The 14,453-nt window shown below is 39.9% G+C and overlaps 3 protein-coding genes across 4 annotated transcripts; all 3 read left to right on the top strand.

Moving 5' to 3' along the window:
* The first annotated feature begins 382 nt into the window (after positions 1–382).
* On the top strand, positions 383–4,048 carry LOC116197986 (tRNA (guanine(37)-N1)-methyltransferase 1). 2 transcript variants are annotated; one of them, XM_031528275.1, is made up of 11 exons: positions 383–702; positions 805–902; positions 1,247–1,351; positions 1,553–1,615; positions 1,796–1,869; positions 1,965–2,487; positions 2,769–2,888; positions 3,005–3,145; positions 3,248–3,354; positions 3,439–3,519; positions 3,644–4,048. In XM_031528275.1, exons 1-11 carry the CDS (start codon positions 608–610, stop codon positions 3,731–3,733), a joined length of 1,497 nt encoding a protein of 498 aa, XP_031384135.1. In that variant the 5' UTR covers positions 383–607; the 3' UTR covers positions 3,734–4,048. The 2 variants fall into 2 exon arrangements, with proteins under 2 accessions (XP_031384135.1, XP_031384136.1); XM_031528276.1 differs by lacking the exon at positions 1,796–1,869 and having other exon boundaries at positions 1,553–1,614.
* A 357-nt stretch (positions 4,049–4,405) lies between these two features.
* Positions 4,406–7,457, top strand: LOC116198115 (flocculation protein FLO11). Its single transcript, XM_031528459.1, has 4 exons — positions 4,406–5,599; positions 5,999–6,217; positions 6,355–6,446; positions 6,537–7,457. The coding sequence occupies exons 1-4, from the start codon at positions 4,481–4,483 to the stop codon at positions 7,222–7,224; spliced, it is 2,118 nt and encodes a 705-aa protein (XP_031384319.1). The 5' UTR covers positions 4,406–4,480; the 3' UTR covers positions 7,225–7,457.
* A 149-nt stretch (positions 7,458–7,606) lies between these two features.
* On the top strand, positions 7,607–9,491 carry LOC116198116 (omega-hydroxypalmitate O-feruloyl transferase). Its single transcript, XM_031528460.1, has one exon. The coding sequence runs from the start codon at positions 7,866–7,868 to the stop codon at positions 9,255–9,257; it is 1,392 nt and encodes a 463-aa protein (XP_031384320.1). The 5' UTR covers positions 7,607–7,865; the 3' UTR covers positions 9,258–9,491.
* The last annotated feature ends 4,962 nt before the right edge of the window (positions 9,492–14,453 follow it).

Here is a 14,453-nt window from a genome sequence, read left to right as displayed (position 1 = left end):
ACGAATTGTCAGATTGCTGGTTAGGAAGGGTTATGGAATTATGCTTTTATCACCTTTTTAAATTCAATAAAAAATCAAGATATGGAAAATTTAAATAAAATTTTCTATTCTTAATTATTCATTATGCAACTCTTCATGGCCTGGAACCCAAACAAACTATTGATTCCATACCATTCAAATAATGTTGGAAATTGTATTATTACATCCTAAAAATAAGTGGAAGAAAGGGGATTCAATAAAAGCTTACAAAATATGGAAGATGCACCATAATGTTTCCTTGCATGAACAGTAGAAATTGGTCCGTTCTCTGGCTGGGCAGGCTTGGCCCATTGAGCCCACTTTCATGGCCCATTGTGGCGGGAAATCCCAATCCCGTTCTCTCTCTCTCTCTCTCTCTCTCTCTCCATCCCCTGCTGCGACAACCCTACTGAACTGCAGTCGAGTCAATTTGGCCGGCACATTGGTCGTCGGAGAATGTTAAGATAACCAATCTGTGTCCTTATGATCCTATCACCTGTTTCCCCCCACTTTGAGTTGAGCTCATTGTTTGAAGCTTGACCTTGAATTGTGTGCATTTGTTCCTTCTGGAAGTTTGATTAAGGCCACAATGATCGATGAGAGCAAGTTCGATGTCCGTTTGGAGTTGTGGGCACTTCGGATTCCTCGCGAGCTCTGCAAGGTCGCAACTAGGCTGTTGAATGGGTGAGCTCATGTCTTTCTCTTTTCTCTCTTCCTCTGGTGTTTCTCCGTAAATTTTCCTTTTTTCTTTTCATGTTAGTGATTCACTTATTGATTTGCTTCCAGTCACTTGCTTGACAAGCCTCGAGTTAAGCCCATTACTGAAGACCCAACAAGTGAAAGAAACCGTCTCGTCATTCTGTCGGAAAAGGTTCAAAATTCCGGTGAGCGATAACAGTTTCAGTCTAGCTATATGGTGGGAAGACGTATGATATGGTTTAATAGCAGAAATGCATTAAGACTGTGCACTCTGTTATTGCGTAGTTTCTCATTGGCTCGTATTTTTTTTTTTTTTTAATCTTGGTTGTGTGATAGAAATCTGGTGGCATGATAAAATGGTGGGAAGGTCGCAGAGTAGCTTTAGTTTATAGGGTGTGATTAGTGAGAGTCACTGTTTTGCCTTGTTCAGGGGAAGAACTGTTGAAAGCTGTTGTAAGCAAAAGCGGTTGTTCCCTTCTTCATCTTGTGAAATTTTAAACAGCTAACTTGATGTTATTCGTGTTAATAGATCTATCAGATGTTCCAGAAGAAGTGCTCGACCAGCTAAAAGAATCGTGCAAGATCGAGGTTGTTCCATACTCGCTGACTCTTGGATACTCCTATTGGGGTGCAGGTCAGGCACAATTTTCTTCTTTGAATTCTGCAGCTCTAAAGCAATGTATTATAGCATTTTGTCGCATAAACATGTTTCTGCAGTGTAATTTTGGTATTTACATAGCAGTTACAACCAGATTTTCTACTTCATCTTGAAGCCACATATGCTTTTTCTTGATAACCAACAATTCTAGCTGCTTTAGAAATTTCTGGTTCGCAGACCATATATTGAAGCAGATTCTACCGCCTGGTGTCGAGGTTCCTTCATCCTTTGAAACAATAGTTAAGTATACTACCTCTGTTGGTTAAGTATATTCTACATCATGTATTTGCAGTTATCGAACTTTATGGTGCTAATTTTACTAAAATCACCATTTATCTATACATCTACACGCATACAAATGGACAGAAAAGTCAGGAAAACTGAGTGAATTATTGTTTTTTTTTTTTAATGGTGGTGCAGGTCACATTGCACATCTTAATATTCATGATGAACTCCTTCCCTACAAGGATGTTATTGCAAAAGTTATTTACGATGTATGTAGTGGGTAATTCCTGAAGTCATAATTCGTAGTTTGCCTAAGTCTTTTATGATGTCTTGAATTGACGATTACTTGCTTTTTCATGACCAGAAAAATTATCCACGAATTCAGACTGTTGTCAATAAAATTGGAACCATTACAAATGAGTTTCGGGTGCCAAAATTTGAAGTCTTGGCGGGAAAAAGCGATATGGTCACAGAAGTAAAGCAGTATGGGGCAACGTTTAAACTTGATTACAGTTTGGTCTATTGGAATTCAAGACTGGAACATGAGCACATACATCTCGTTTCCCAGTTTCAATCTGGGGAGACCATCTGTGACATGTTTGCCGGTATTGGTCCCTTTGCCATTCCAGCGGCTCAGAAGGGATGCATAGTGTATGCAAATGACTTGAATCCTGATAGCGTGAAATATTTAAAGATAAATGCACAGGCAAACAAGGTCAATGATCGCGTACATGCATACAATTTGGATGCAAGGAAATTCGTATCGCAGTTGATGGAACGGCCTGATTTGGAAATTAGTTTGGGATCTGATGTTACTATGGAGAGAGATTTCAATAACTGTGGTCGACTGAGTGATGGAGGAGAAATTGTAAAAGAGAGTCCACCAGGTAATGTGTGTGGATATAACTCCTCCTAGTTAAGTGGTTGATTTACCTGAAAGCTAGGTTTCATAGTTCGTATCTTGACATTGAGTCCTTAATCTCTATTGCAATTACTTATGTTTCATGTTTCTGCCAAGTTCCTATTTAATAATTCTTTGAAGCCCTGGTTGCCCTGCTTAAGTGAGATTCTTTTCCTAGATCTTAGCTATTCACAGAATTGCTCACTTAACTGCTATCTTCTTTTTGTGTTCATCTACATGTGTCATGACTAACTTCACACCCTGCAGTCAAGGTGCAACTTGTTGTGGATGATAATGCAAGTGATGAGAATGATGCAACGAACTTATTGGCTGGCACTGTGTCTTGTCTACCTGCTGCTAAGAGGCCGCTAGATACTTGCAAGGAAGGTACAGAGGCATCATTTATCGCTTGATATTTCAGGGCATGCAGTATTGCCTTCTGAGTGCTTACATAATTTTTTGGCAACTCGGTATTCTTCATTGGAAAGTTTTTGAATTCTCAGGAGAAATGAATGGTAGCAGTTCAAAAAGGAAAGGAAACAACAATAAAAGAGCACGGAGCCCCGAGTTATCTTGTAGGAAGACTTGGGAGCATATTGATCATGTTGTGATGAACCTTCCCGCTTCAGCCTTACAGTTTTTAGGTACCTCCCTATCTTCTCGCTCTGTCAATATTTCTACTTGTGGGAGCTGTGTTGCGTAGAAGACCATGCAACAGAAATCTAACCTGATCTTTTTCTGTGCAGATGCTTTTAGGGGGCTTATTCAGAGGAAATATTGGAAGGGGCTTGCTCCATGGATACACTGCTACTGCTTCATGCGGGCAAGTGAAACCAGAGAGACGATAATCGCCGTAAGTTGCGTCTGGCAGAAATGGATCCATTTTCTCAGTTGCTTGACTCACTTCATGGGCTCAACGACACTGAATTCCTTGCAGGAGGCAGAGTCTGCCCTTGGTGCTGCTAGTGCTATCAAAGACCCAGTATTTCATCGGGTTCGGGATGTTGCTCCAAATAAGGTAACTGTTACAACAAAATTTGTTAGCACCTCTGTTGCGCACCATATACATGCATGCCTTAAGGGTTTTGCATGAGTTGATCACTCCCCGAGATGATTCATCTGCGCTTCCCTTTACTATGTAGGCGATGTATTGTTTAAGTTTTAGGCTACCGGAAGGATGCTTCAAGGAAGATCTGCCAATTGGCATACATTCGACTGATGGAGATTCCTAAGGAGCACTGGACGTCCGGTCTGACAATGGAGTTCTCTTTGTGGGTGGTTCTCGTAGTTTGCTGCTCTGTGCGCCTAATAGTCTACTAACCTGACAAACGAAACAGGAACTTAATCGAAACCCCGAGGAGGTACTACATCGGGATGCATTCATATCGGAAACTGATATTTGTATATTTATGCTTGGAGATTTGTCTTTAGTTTCCGGCTAGATTTTTTGTATAACATTCGGCATTAGCATGTTAAACCTCTTCAACCGTTTACTTTTGTTCCCCCTCGGCTCTAGCCATCTTAATCCTATGCAATTGTGTTGATTATGTAGCAGGGCTTGATTATAAACGATTATTCGTAGTGTTAGTCACGGGACGACGTTTCTACAGCGCATCCTTAGATTTTATCAATCATCGCGCACATACGGTAATTAGATAGATGGATATTACTTTACAGTCCTGAATGGGGCTCGGGCGGGCCGTGAAATCCTCCTTTGATGACGAGCATCCGCGTCCCCATTTGTTTGGTCCATTGCGGCATTATTATTATTACCCATCGGCTTCAAAAGGAAAGGAAACAAAGCCACGTAACGTAACGTAAACCCAAAAAAAGCCCGCTTTTCAAAATTTTGAATTCGAGCAACGGTCGCTCTTTTCTCACAAATCAAATATCTCTCTCTCACACTCCCTCCTCTGTCACCTCACTACTTCTCATCTCCTCTCTCTCTCTCTCTCTCTCTCTCTCTTGAGCTCAGTGCAATGGCTTCTCTAACTCAGGGAATCCTGCTGAAGCTGCTTCAGTCGATGGACTCGCCGACCCGTGTCACCGGGGAGCACCGATCTGCGCTTCTCCAGGTCATAGGTATAGTCCCGGCCCTCGCTGTCCCCGATTGCCTCTGGCCGAACCACGGCTTCTACGTCCAGCTCTCTGACTCCCTCAACTCCACTTATGTCTCCCTCTCCGACCACGACACCGACCTCATCCTCTCCAACCGCCTCCAGCTCGGCCAGTTCGTCCACCTCGACCGCCTCCTCCTCCACTCCCCTCTCCCCCTCGTCTCTGGTCTCCGCCCCATCCCCGGACGGCACCCCTTCGTCGGCCGCCCCGAGCCTCTTGTAGCTCGCATCTCCTCCTCAACCCCCGAGTTCGTCATCCAGCCTGCGTCCTCCGACTCCTCTGATGGCGGCAACTCAGTCGTGGAACCCATAGCTCTTTACCTCTCCTCTGCTAAAAAATCTGAGAGAGGCAAAGAGCAGAACCAGCCGGATCTGAAGGCTGAGAAGAGCCATCCTCGGCAGGCTCTGGCCCCAAGAAATGCAAATCTTGAGGAGCCCAAGGAGAAGCCGTCGAGGTTTTCGTCCCCAGCAGGGGCGAAGAGATTGGCATCGGTCGGAAGGAAGACACCAGCGGCCCCAGAAAGGGATCCGTCTCCGGCAACCAAGGGCGGGAGGCGTTCAGCATCTCCGGTGCCATCCAAATGCGTGGTCCCGAGCCTCACGGCAGCAAAGGAGGAGAACAGGAGGGTCTCGAGGGAGCCGGCAATCATAGTCCCCTCAAGGTACAGGCAGCCCTCCCCAACTGCGAGGAGGCAGGGGTCGCCAAACCCCCGGAGGGCCTCGATATCTCCTGGGAGGAGGCTGTCGGGGGGAGTGAAGGTCGCGGTCTCTCCGATGGTGGGGGATTCAGCCAGCAAGAAGAAGATGGCGAGCATTGCAATGGGGATCTCGAAGGTCTCCGAAGCACTGGTAGGGTCCAATAAAGCCAGCAGGAAGAGCTGGGATGAGCAGGGCCCGCCACCCGTGGCAGCTCCTCTGGAGCAGAAGGAGAAGGCTTCTGCAAAGAATAAAACCGATCTGCGAGCCATTTTGCGGACTCAGGCAAGTGTCCATCTTCCCTTTAGTCTGCTCTTCTCGGCAGAGGTTTCGTTGGTGTAATAAGCTAACAACTCGTTCAAAGCCCTGCATATGGTCGGATTAGAAAAAAGGACCAAATTTTCGGTTGTCGCCCAGCAAATTTTGTGCTAAGCCACTGTCTGTTTGACGTAAGTTTTTTTTATTGTTAACAAGCGACAACAGCCATTAACAGTTTTGTAGTTTGCTTTCCAATTGATGATAAGCCAACTCGAAAGGGAAAGTTTATGCGAGAAGAACATCCAAAATGGTCCCAGTTGACCTCGATTACGCTTTTAAGAGTCTGTGATTAACACAAAAGTTGGGCTCATATATATGTTTGTAGTCTGAGTTTCTTGATGCTGAAGCTTTCATGCTGTCATTCAGGCGGCCATATCAAGGAGACTCAGCGATGTGAATTGTCCAAAACCTGGTACTGACGGCTCTTCAGGCAAGGAAAAATCAAAATCTAGGATTGCTGAGGCATCCCCGGTCTCTGAGAAGTCACCTGATGCAACTCTTGGTATTACCATACATGACAAGAAATGGACCGATGGCAGTACTTCTTTGGACTCTGTCTCCAAGGATCTTGAGAAGCTTGGCAAGGTATCATCACAGACGAGGATCTTCTGTTGTAGGGATTCGTGTTATTTTGTCAATAATCATTTTTGAGACCCTAAACACCGTTATGGAACCAGTCCGATATTTATTGACTGGAGCTGTTTTGGTTTTAACTTATGCAGGAGGCTATGCAGAGAAGAGCCATTGCCTCCACTGCAGCAGCTGAAGCATTGGAGGAGGCCACTGCTACTGAGTCAATAATCCGAAGTTTGAGGTGCCACTCTCTCATTTTAACCATAATTCATTAGGTTCTTTCAGCATTTAAATTAGTTCATACAGAACTCTTTTTTTCTTTGGGTTTCAGCATGTTTTCGGAACTCTCTGCAACTTCAAAAGCTGAGAATCCTCTGCCCACGATTGAGCGTTTCTTTTCACTCTATGAGGATGTCATTAAATCAACTGCAATGGCTGAGGCAATAGCCAGTAGTCGCACTTCTAGCCCACCTACTGATGCTATTCTAGGAGACCAATCTAAATTCTCTCTCTGGGTTGAAGCTGCACTCGCTACAGATCTTGAGATTGTCAATTTCTTGACCAACCAGGATACTGAACCTTCCTCCAACCTGCAAAAGAGTTTGCTGAAACGACAGTCTTCAAGTTCTGCTTCGAAGAGCAATGCTGTGAAGTTTTCCTCCAGTGCACAATCAGACATCAACTCTTTTACTTGGGCGAGGGGTCACGGAATGAGAGAAACTGTGGAACTCGCAATGAAATTGCAGGGTGAGATGCAATTCTGGTTCATTCAGTTCATCGAGGAGTCCTTGGATGCAGGCTTTAGGGTGTTCAAAGAGTGCGCTAGAGGAGAAGGCAAAGGCCTCGATTGTGGCTCGGTTGCTGCTGTCTTATCGCACTTGAAGAGATTAAATGACTGGTTGGACCAGGCAGCATCAAAGAGGAATGAGATCCTGGCAGAGAAGATTGAGCGGCTCAAGCGGAAGATCTACGGGTTTGTTATCCAGCATGTTGGGACAACTTTTGATAATTCCGCATGAAATTTGAGCTGCTCATTCTAAATATTACGCTGTATTTAAACACGGTCGAAGCCCAATATGGAAGAGCCCAATATGGAAGATTCTTTGTCTTTAACTGTTTTTAGGGCCCTTAGTATCTTCCAACTCCTACAGCTTCTCATCAGATGAGAATAATAGCTCCATTGCTCATGTTAATGAATAGTTCATGTTTCCCCATCTATTCAAGGTCTCAAAGAAAATGTCTTCAATGGATAGGGTTGTTCGTATTCATGTTTCCCCATCTATTCAAGGTCTCAAAGAAAATGTCTTCAATGGATAGGGTTGTTCGTATTCCTTCAGATTATAATGTATAAGTATATCGGGAAATTTTCGCATTTGAGTTAGGTTAAGTTCAGATATAGTCTTGGTCCAGGGGAAGTTCTAAACCTCAACAACTCATATCACACATTAATCATGTATGTTGTTGCTCTCTCTTAACTTTGACCCGAAACTTGTCTAAACCTCTGCAGCAATCCCATTGATCCGATAAAAAAATAGATAAAATAAACGTTCCACCAAAACCTTTTGATATGGCTAAGCATATTTTTGTTTGTACGAATAATCTTCTCATTCATCCAAATGCCAATTTTTGCTGACCCAACACTAACAATAAGCTTTCTCTGATGGCTCCTCCTCTTCTGGTGCGGGAGGTTCATTTCCCGGAACTAAGCATCCCGATAACGATTACCCGGATGATTCCTGTCTTGCCTGCAGGACAAATCCCCGCATCGCTTGGTGACACCCTCTACCTCTCCAACCTCGATGACATTATTGGTGCGAGAGTTTTCACCCCCACTGTCTACTTTTACCGGTCGAATGTCTCAAATCCTGAGACAGCCAGACCTGTCCTGAAGACAATTTACGATGCACTGGCTGATGTTTTGGTTCCCTACTACCCTTTATCGGGTAGGCTCCGAGAGACTGAAAATGGGAAGCTCGAAGTATTCTTTGGGCCGAATCAAGGCGCTCTTGTGGTTGAAGCTCGCTCCAAGATGAGATTAGAGGAGCTTGGAGATCTCACCGTCCCGAACCCAGCTTGGGAGCCGTTAATCTATCAGTTCCTGAATGAAGAACCCTACAAGATCCTAGATATGCCGCTGGTTATAGCCCAAGTGACTCATTTCAGTTGCGGCGGATTCAGCCTCGGGCTGAGACTATGCCATTGCATCTGTGATGGGCTTGGTGCAATGCAGTTTCTTGGAGCCTGGGCTGCTACAGCAAAGCTCGGGAGACTAGTAGCGAGCCCAAGACCCTGCTGGGACCGCGAGTTCTTCCGTGCCAGAGACCCACCTATAGTAAAATATCCCCATATTGAGTTCATGAGGATTGATGATGGTTCGAGCCTTACGAGGAGCCTATGGCAGGAAAAGCCAGTGCAGAAGTGTTACAAGATTACGCGGGAATTCCAGGCCAGTATCAAGGCTCTTGCCCAACAGGAGCCTGGTTCGTGCACCACCACCTTTGATGCTGTAGCAGCCCACATATGGAGATCGTGGGTGAAGGCACTCGATGTGAGGCCATTAGACTACGAGCTTCGTTTGACCTTCTCGGTCAATGCTCGGCAGAAGCTAAGGGAACCGCTGAAGGAAGGCTTCTATGGGAATGCTGTTTGTGTGGCTTGTGCTGTAAGTAAGGTCTCCGAGCTTGTGAAGGGTAACCTCTCGGAGACAACTTCTTTGGTCCGGCAAGCAAGGCTGGGCATCTCAGGGGAGTATCTAAGATCGACCATCGATTATGTGGAAGTTAACAGGCCCACAAGGCTCGAGTTTGGAGGAAAACTGACTATAACTCAGTGGACTAGATTTTCGATTTATGAGTCCGCCGACTTCGGATGGGGGAGGCCAGTGTATGCAGGGCCCATAGACATAACCCCGACCCCGCAGGTCTGCGTGCTGCTTCCGGAAGGCGATGCTAAGGCTAGTGGGACGATGATCGTTTGCATCTGTTTGCCGAAGGAAGCATCTGATAGATTTAGAGAGTTCTTTTGCGAGATAAATTCAACGGATGTAATGTGAATACATATATTTCAAATAGTTCAGGTCGAAAATGATCGATACAGTCTATCGAGGAAATGCCTTTCTTATGCAATCAAACACCATTCCTTGTGCTGTTCTATTATAAATAGATTGCTGACCCCCTTTCATTATAATATCTATAAATACCACTTGGCCCTTCACATGCCCTCTCTGCTCATTGTAGTATCGATGCCAAACTCGGAACTTAAGTTCTTCGATTGCTTAGTTTCTCGGAAAGCGGGTTACAACGGGTTGATTTTCTCAAGGATATCCGATCCAGAGAATGAGCTGAAGAGTCGCTTTGTAAAATTCCATTTTGTGAGGTTCAAGCTTAGCACTATTTCGTTGCGTGACATAAGGAATTGAATTTCCTTGATGATCCACACATGTATACTTCTCTTGGGCTCATAAGCCCATTGTCTTTCTTGGGAAGAATTCCATTTCTTATAGGCCATAATATGTATGTGATGAATCAACACAACCACATATCAAAATCTCTGTCCCGTCGTCCAAAAGAATAATTTAAAGGATCTCTGTACAGCGGATTAGGTTGCAGATCCATCAGAGCGGATATAAATTAAATGCAATGACTTTCATTCTTATTTTGTGTAATCAATCACCGGATTTTGCAGACGATATAAAGTTCTAAAAGACAAATATATGCACATCGATGACGCAAACCGCTCCACAGATTACATGCACAGATCTCACCAAATTAGGTAGAAAGCTTGGGGTCCCTCACCCTTGCATGTTATACAACTCGGGACGGTGGGGAACTTTGGAATGCCCCTCTGGCACAATTAATTCCCACACATATATTTGGTCTTACACGAATGATCAAGCAAGTCAAAAGAAAATACACAATTCCATGTGACTCTAACAATCTTTATATGCTATTTTTATATATATAACATATAAACTTGCATGTCCATATATATTTTTATTTTTATTAAGTAATTTAAAATTTAAAATAAATAGATTATTTAATGCGTAAAAGAAACTATTGGTTTCATTACCCCTTTTTTCTCCTGTGCTCAAGCCCCTCATTAATTACCTCTCTCGTGAAAATGCAAAATCGCAGAAACTGATGAGTATGCGAGTTATTATTCAATCTGAAGAGAAATTTCTTTTAATTACTTATGATATCATTTTTCATCATTAATTTAGTTGTTATTCTCAATCAACTTCATACTTTTTTCGTTAATATTATTTTTCCCCTTTCATATTTAATCGACTAAACTGATTTTTGTTGCAGCTAACTATTAACAAATATTTTTTAAGAATTCTTGATTATCACAATAAAAACTCCATTGATAAAATAATGAGATAAAAATAAAAGAGTGACCCGTGCAAACACGCGCTAACTTGCTATGTTATATATATATATACATATATATGTATATATATATATTCCAATATTTCCATACTGTCTCTCTATTATAGGCCACAGGTTCGAAGTATGTGGGATGAAGGGAAATTATGGAGAACAATGCATCATCAAGATTCAAATTTAAGCAGTAATTTTGATCTCGAAATTTCAAGCACTATTAGTCTTGGTCTATTCTTTTTCTTTATATTAGAATCCACCAGAACAAATATAGGAGTTTTCTTAATTATTAAGTGAATACAAAAAGATAAGATTATGTGCTTTTTTAGTTTTTACTTTGCTATGTAAGGTATACCAAGAAAAGAAAAGAAGCCCATTTTAAAATCTTTCCAAATCAATTTTTAGCAAAGATGTTTGCTTTTTTTTTTTTGTCGAAGATCTTTGCTTTTTTCGGTTATAAAAGAGATACAAGGCAAGATCTTTGCTTTTTTTAACCTCTGACCTGTCTACAAATTAAGGCACTCCCATGTAAGTTTGGCATAAAAATGGAATGACATTATTAAGTTATAGTTGATTAAGGAAATGTCTAAAGTACAATCACATTAAAATTTATCATATATATAAATAAATAATTTAAAGTTGCAGTGAACTAACTTAATATCAAGATGTTACATGTATTTCAATTAAGTTAAACATATTTTAAGAAATTAATTGAGGATAAATTATTTTGATTCCTAATGATTTATTTATAATTAAAGTAAATTACACAAAATTCGAAGAATCTTTACTTATTATGTTAGTAAATTACATGAATTTTGAGGAAATTTTTATTTAAAATTAGTAAAGTATGTGATTGGACAATATTGCCATTTTTGGTGATTGTAATTTGTACCAAAGAATTTTCCGATTGGTTAGACGGGGTTTGCAGAATTTCCGGGCTCTTCTTGTTCATATAGATGGGCTGAATAGTGTCGTGTACCAAAACATATGATTTTATATTTATTCTAGTTCTAATAATTGATGCCCATACTATAAGAGATTGAACTTGATTTGAGATTCGAAGTCTACATATCGAATTAACCTCCGTGTTTATAAGTTGTAGTCAACTAATTAAGATCACATGGATGAAATAGAACGATATGTACAAATTGTGTGGATGTGGTTGCTCATCATGTCACGGAAATTTTTACATGATTAATGCATTTGATACATTTTGCATGATGGAACTCAACTCATGATGAACCTTCCTCAAGACACATAACATCTTCATGAAGTAGTACATATTGAGTTATGATTGACGTGAAACTTGAAATCATGTCAACAATCGGCACCAACACAAACAAGGCTCAAAGCAAATGTACCGAAATTCCCCATACAAACTAAATTAAAAGAAAAAGAAGAGATGTATGAATAATAAGAAGAATTTGGAGGAATTAATTTGGGTTGGATGGTCCTTTACTTAAGATTTGTTGGTGCACCAAACACTAACCTACCCACATGTAACCCCTAAAGACAGACAATGTTATGTGATATCTATCTTCCTCTTATATAAATAAATATATATATCATATATGTCCCTTTCTTTATTAAGATGATGAAAAGGAAAGACGTCGTGGATTCAATGAGAAGCCAAAATTAGTTGCCCTCTTTTCAAAGTTGATATTTCTTTGGGTATGAGGTCTCTTATACTTTATTTCTCTCGATTTTTCTTTGGGTATAAGGTCTCTATACTTTATTCTCTCCATCGCCCCACTCTTGTTGGAGTTAATGCTAACATGCATGTGTACAGGTATGCAAAAACATATACATTTTCTTCCTCTTTTTTTTTTTCAATTTATCAATTTTCACAGTACATTCAATTGTCTTTTCACCTCTCGCATTGTACACATAATCAAAGTTTCTCGCATGAAAGGCGGTTTGCTATTATAAAAATAATAATAATAATAATGTCATTATCCTATACATACGAAGCTTTGTAAATTGCGTTAAGATGGATTATACTAATACTAGTATATGGTCGATTCAGGTCATAGTTTCTTGAGGTGCCTACGTAAACATGACAACGGAGTTATTATTATTATAATATATATTGTATATTATATTTTTCATATTTCTAAAGAAACTATTCTTTGCACAATTGTACTCTTTAACTTTGATCTTAGAGATCTCATGGCACGAAAAGAGCTGACCCCTATAGAAGTTTCTCGACAGTCCAATAGGGGCTTTCCAAAGCGGAAACAAGAAAGGAAATAATTACAATAATTAATTAACCATAATAATCAAAGAATATGAATATGAGAACAATAAAAATTTGACCAGAAAAGGAATTCCACTCTCCTGGGTATATATTACTATGTGGTATAAATACAGTTTTGATACGAATTTACATTACTTAAAAGATATATGTAAGGCACATGCAATTAAATTATTTTTATTTTTCAAATAAATTTACTTTACCTTGAGTAATTTACTTTTTAAACTTAATTTACTTGAATTATATGTAAATTACTTAAAGTTTTTAAGTAAATACATATATGTACTGTACATGTATTTTAACTATATATATTATAGAATTTTCAGATATTTATATTTAAAAAAGACTACTTTTGAAAATTCATGTTCTACTGCGTGGGATATATATATATATATATATATATGTATGTATGTATGTATGTATGTATGTATGTATGTATGTATGTATGTATGTATGTATGATCTATTGTTGTTTTGGTTGGTCTTCCATGAAAATGCGTCCCACAATTTCTTGTAATATCATAAAATACTGGCGTACGTTCACGCACGCTATTTTGCAATTTCTTCTATTTGAGCTCTGTAACATAATAAAAGAAATAAATAAAATTTGGGTGAAATAGCAAACGGGTAAATTAGTTTATCTTTTTTGCTAGATAGGTAAGTTAGCTAATCAATGGACGAACATTCACGTACGTTCGTTTGTGTGCATGGACGGACTGACAATTAGCAGGCGCCCACCTTTGCTTCTCCTTCCTGGTAAGACGTCTGTCAGCCATTAATTGATTTTATTTTTCTTCTTTTCTGGTAAATTAGAGTTCACGTCAGCGTCACGATGCACGTACTCCGCATTTTATTTATACTTTTAGAATTCTAGCTAATTTTATTTTCTTGCAAAAAATTAATGTTATAAATAGAAAAAAAAAATTGCATAAGAAATATTTTCTTTTAATAAGTACTTGTACTATACGTGATCCTGAGCACATTCCAAATTTTCAACATAATCCAACAAAAGGAAAGAAAAGAAAATGCCATAAAAAAAATTAAGTAACGTGAAAAACCACGGAAATAAGTGAAAAATAAATGGAGAGAAATAGATGGAGAGAAAATAGGGAGATTGGAATGAGGTAGTTGGTGGTTATGTTTTGGATTTACTTTTTTGATCTTAATCTAATAATCCTTATTAATTGAATAGTTAATTGTATGGGTATTTTTGACAAATGAAAGTGAGAAAAACTGACTTCTCCCTTTATAATATTAGAGAGGATAAGAGATAAAACAAAATAAAGTAAATTCTTATTTATTTTGTTTTTCATGTTCGTTCTGTCATGGGTTTCAAACTAATTAAAAAGAATATGTAGCTGAGAACGAGTGGTCTATTATTTATGTATATACTCCTATCCAAGGGATAAGATTGTGTTTATGTGCAGCTTTTTTTTTTTCTTTTGGGTAAATGCACCTTTTTTAATATGTTAACGAAACTATTATCAATATGAGAAAAGATAAAGAGTGCAAGTTTAATTAATAGATACTCCTCCTCAACTATGGCTCACTTGCACATGCAATGCATGGTGACACAGCGGGATAAGCGTGAAAAATGAGGACTATGCAGCGATAAT

This window comes from Punica granatum, chromosome 2, assembly GCF_007655135.1.
Source record: "Punica granatum isolate Tunisia-2019 chromosome 2, ASM765513v2, whole genome shotgun sequence".
NCBI lineage: Eukaryota > Viridiplantae > Streptophyta > Magnoliopsida > Myrtales > Lythraceae > Punica > Punica granatum.
This window is presented reverse-complemented; position numbering and strand designations above follow the sequence as displayed.

What these genes read in the sequence shown, in the direction of transcription:
- LOC116197986 (XM_031528275.1), top strand. Translation starts at nt 608, where the DNA reads ATGATCGATGAGAGCAAGTTCGATGTCCGTTTGGAGTTGTGGGCACTT. An exon ending in GGAAAAGGTTCAAAATTCCG is followed by an intron (nt 903 to 1,246) that starts GTGAGCGATAAC and finishes TCGTGTTAATAG; the next exon opens with ATCTATCAGATGTTCCAGAA. An exon ending in CCAGAGAGACGATAATCGCC is followed by an intron (nt 3,355 to 3,438) that starts GTAAGTTGCGTC and finishes AATTCCTTGCAG; the next exon opens with GAGGCAGAGTCTGCCCTTGG.
- LOC116198115 (XM_031528459.1), top strand. Translation starts at nt 4,481, where the DNA reads ATGGCTTCTCTAACTCAGGGAATCCTGCTGAAGCTGCTTCAGTCGATG. An exon ending in ATCTTGAGAAGCTTGGCAAG is followed by an intron (nt 6,218 to 6,354) that starts GTATCATCACAG and finishes TAACTTATGCAG; the next exon opens with GAGGCTATGCAGAGAAGAGC. An exon ending in TCAATAATCCGAAGTTTGAG is followed by an intron (nt 6,447 to 6,536) that starts GTGCCACTCTCT and finishes TTTGGGTTTCAG; the next exon opens with CATGTTTTCGGAACTCTCTG.
- LOC116198116 (XM_031528460.1), top strand. Translation starts at nt 7,866, where the DNA reads ATGGCTCCTCCTCTTCTGGTGCGGGAGGTTCATTTCCCGGAACTAAGC.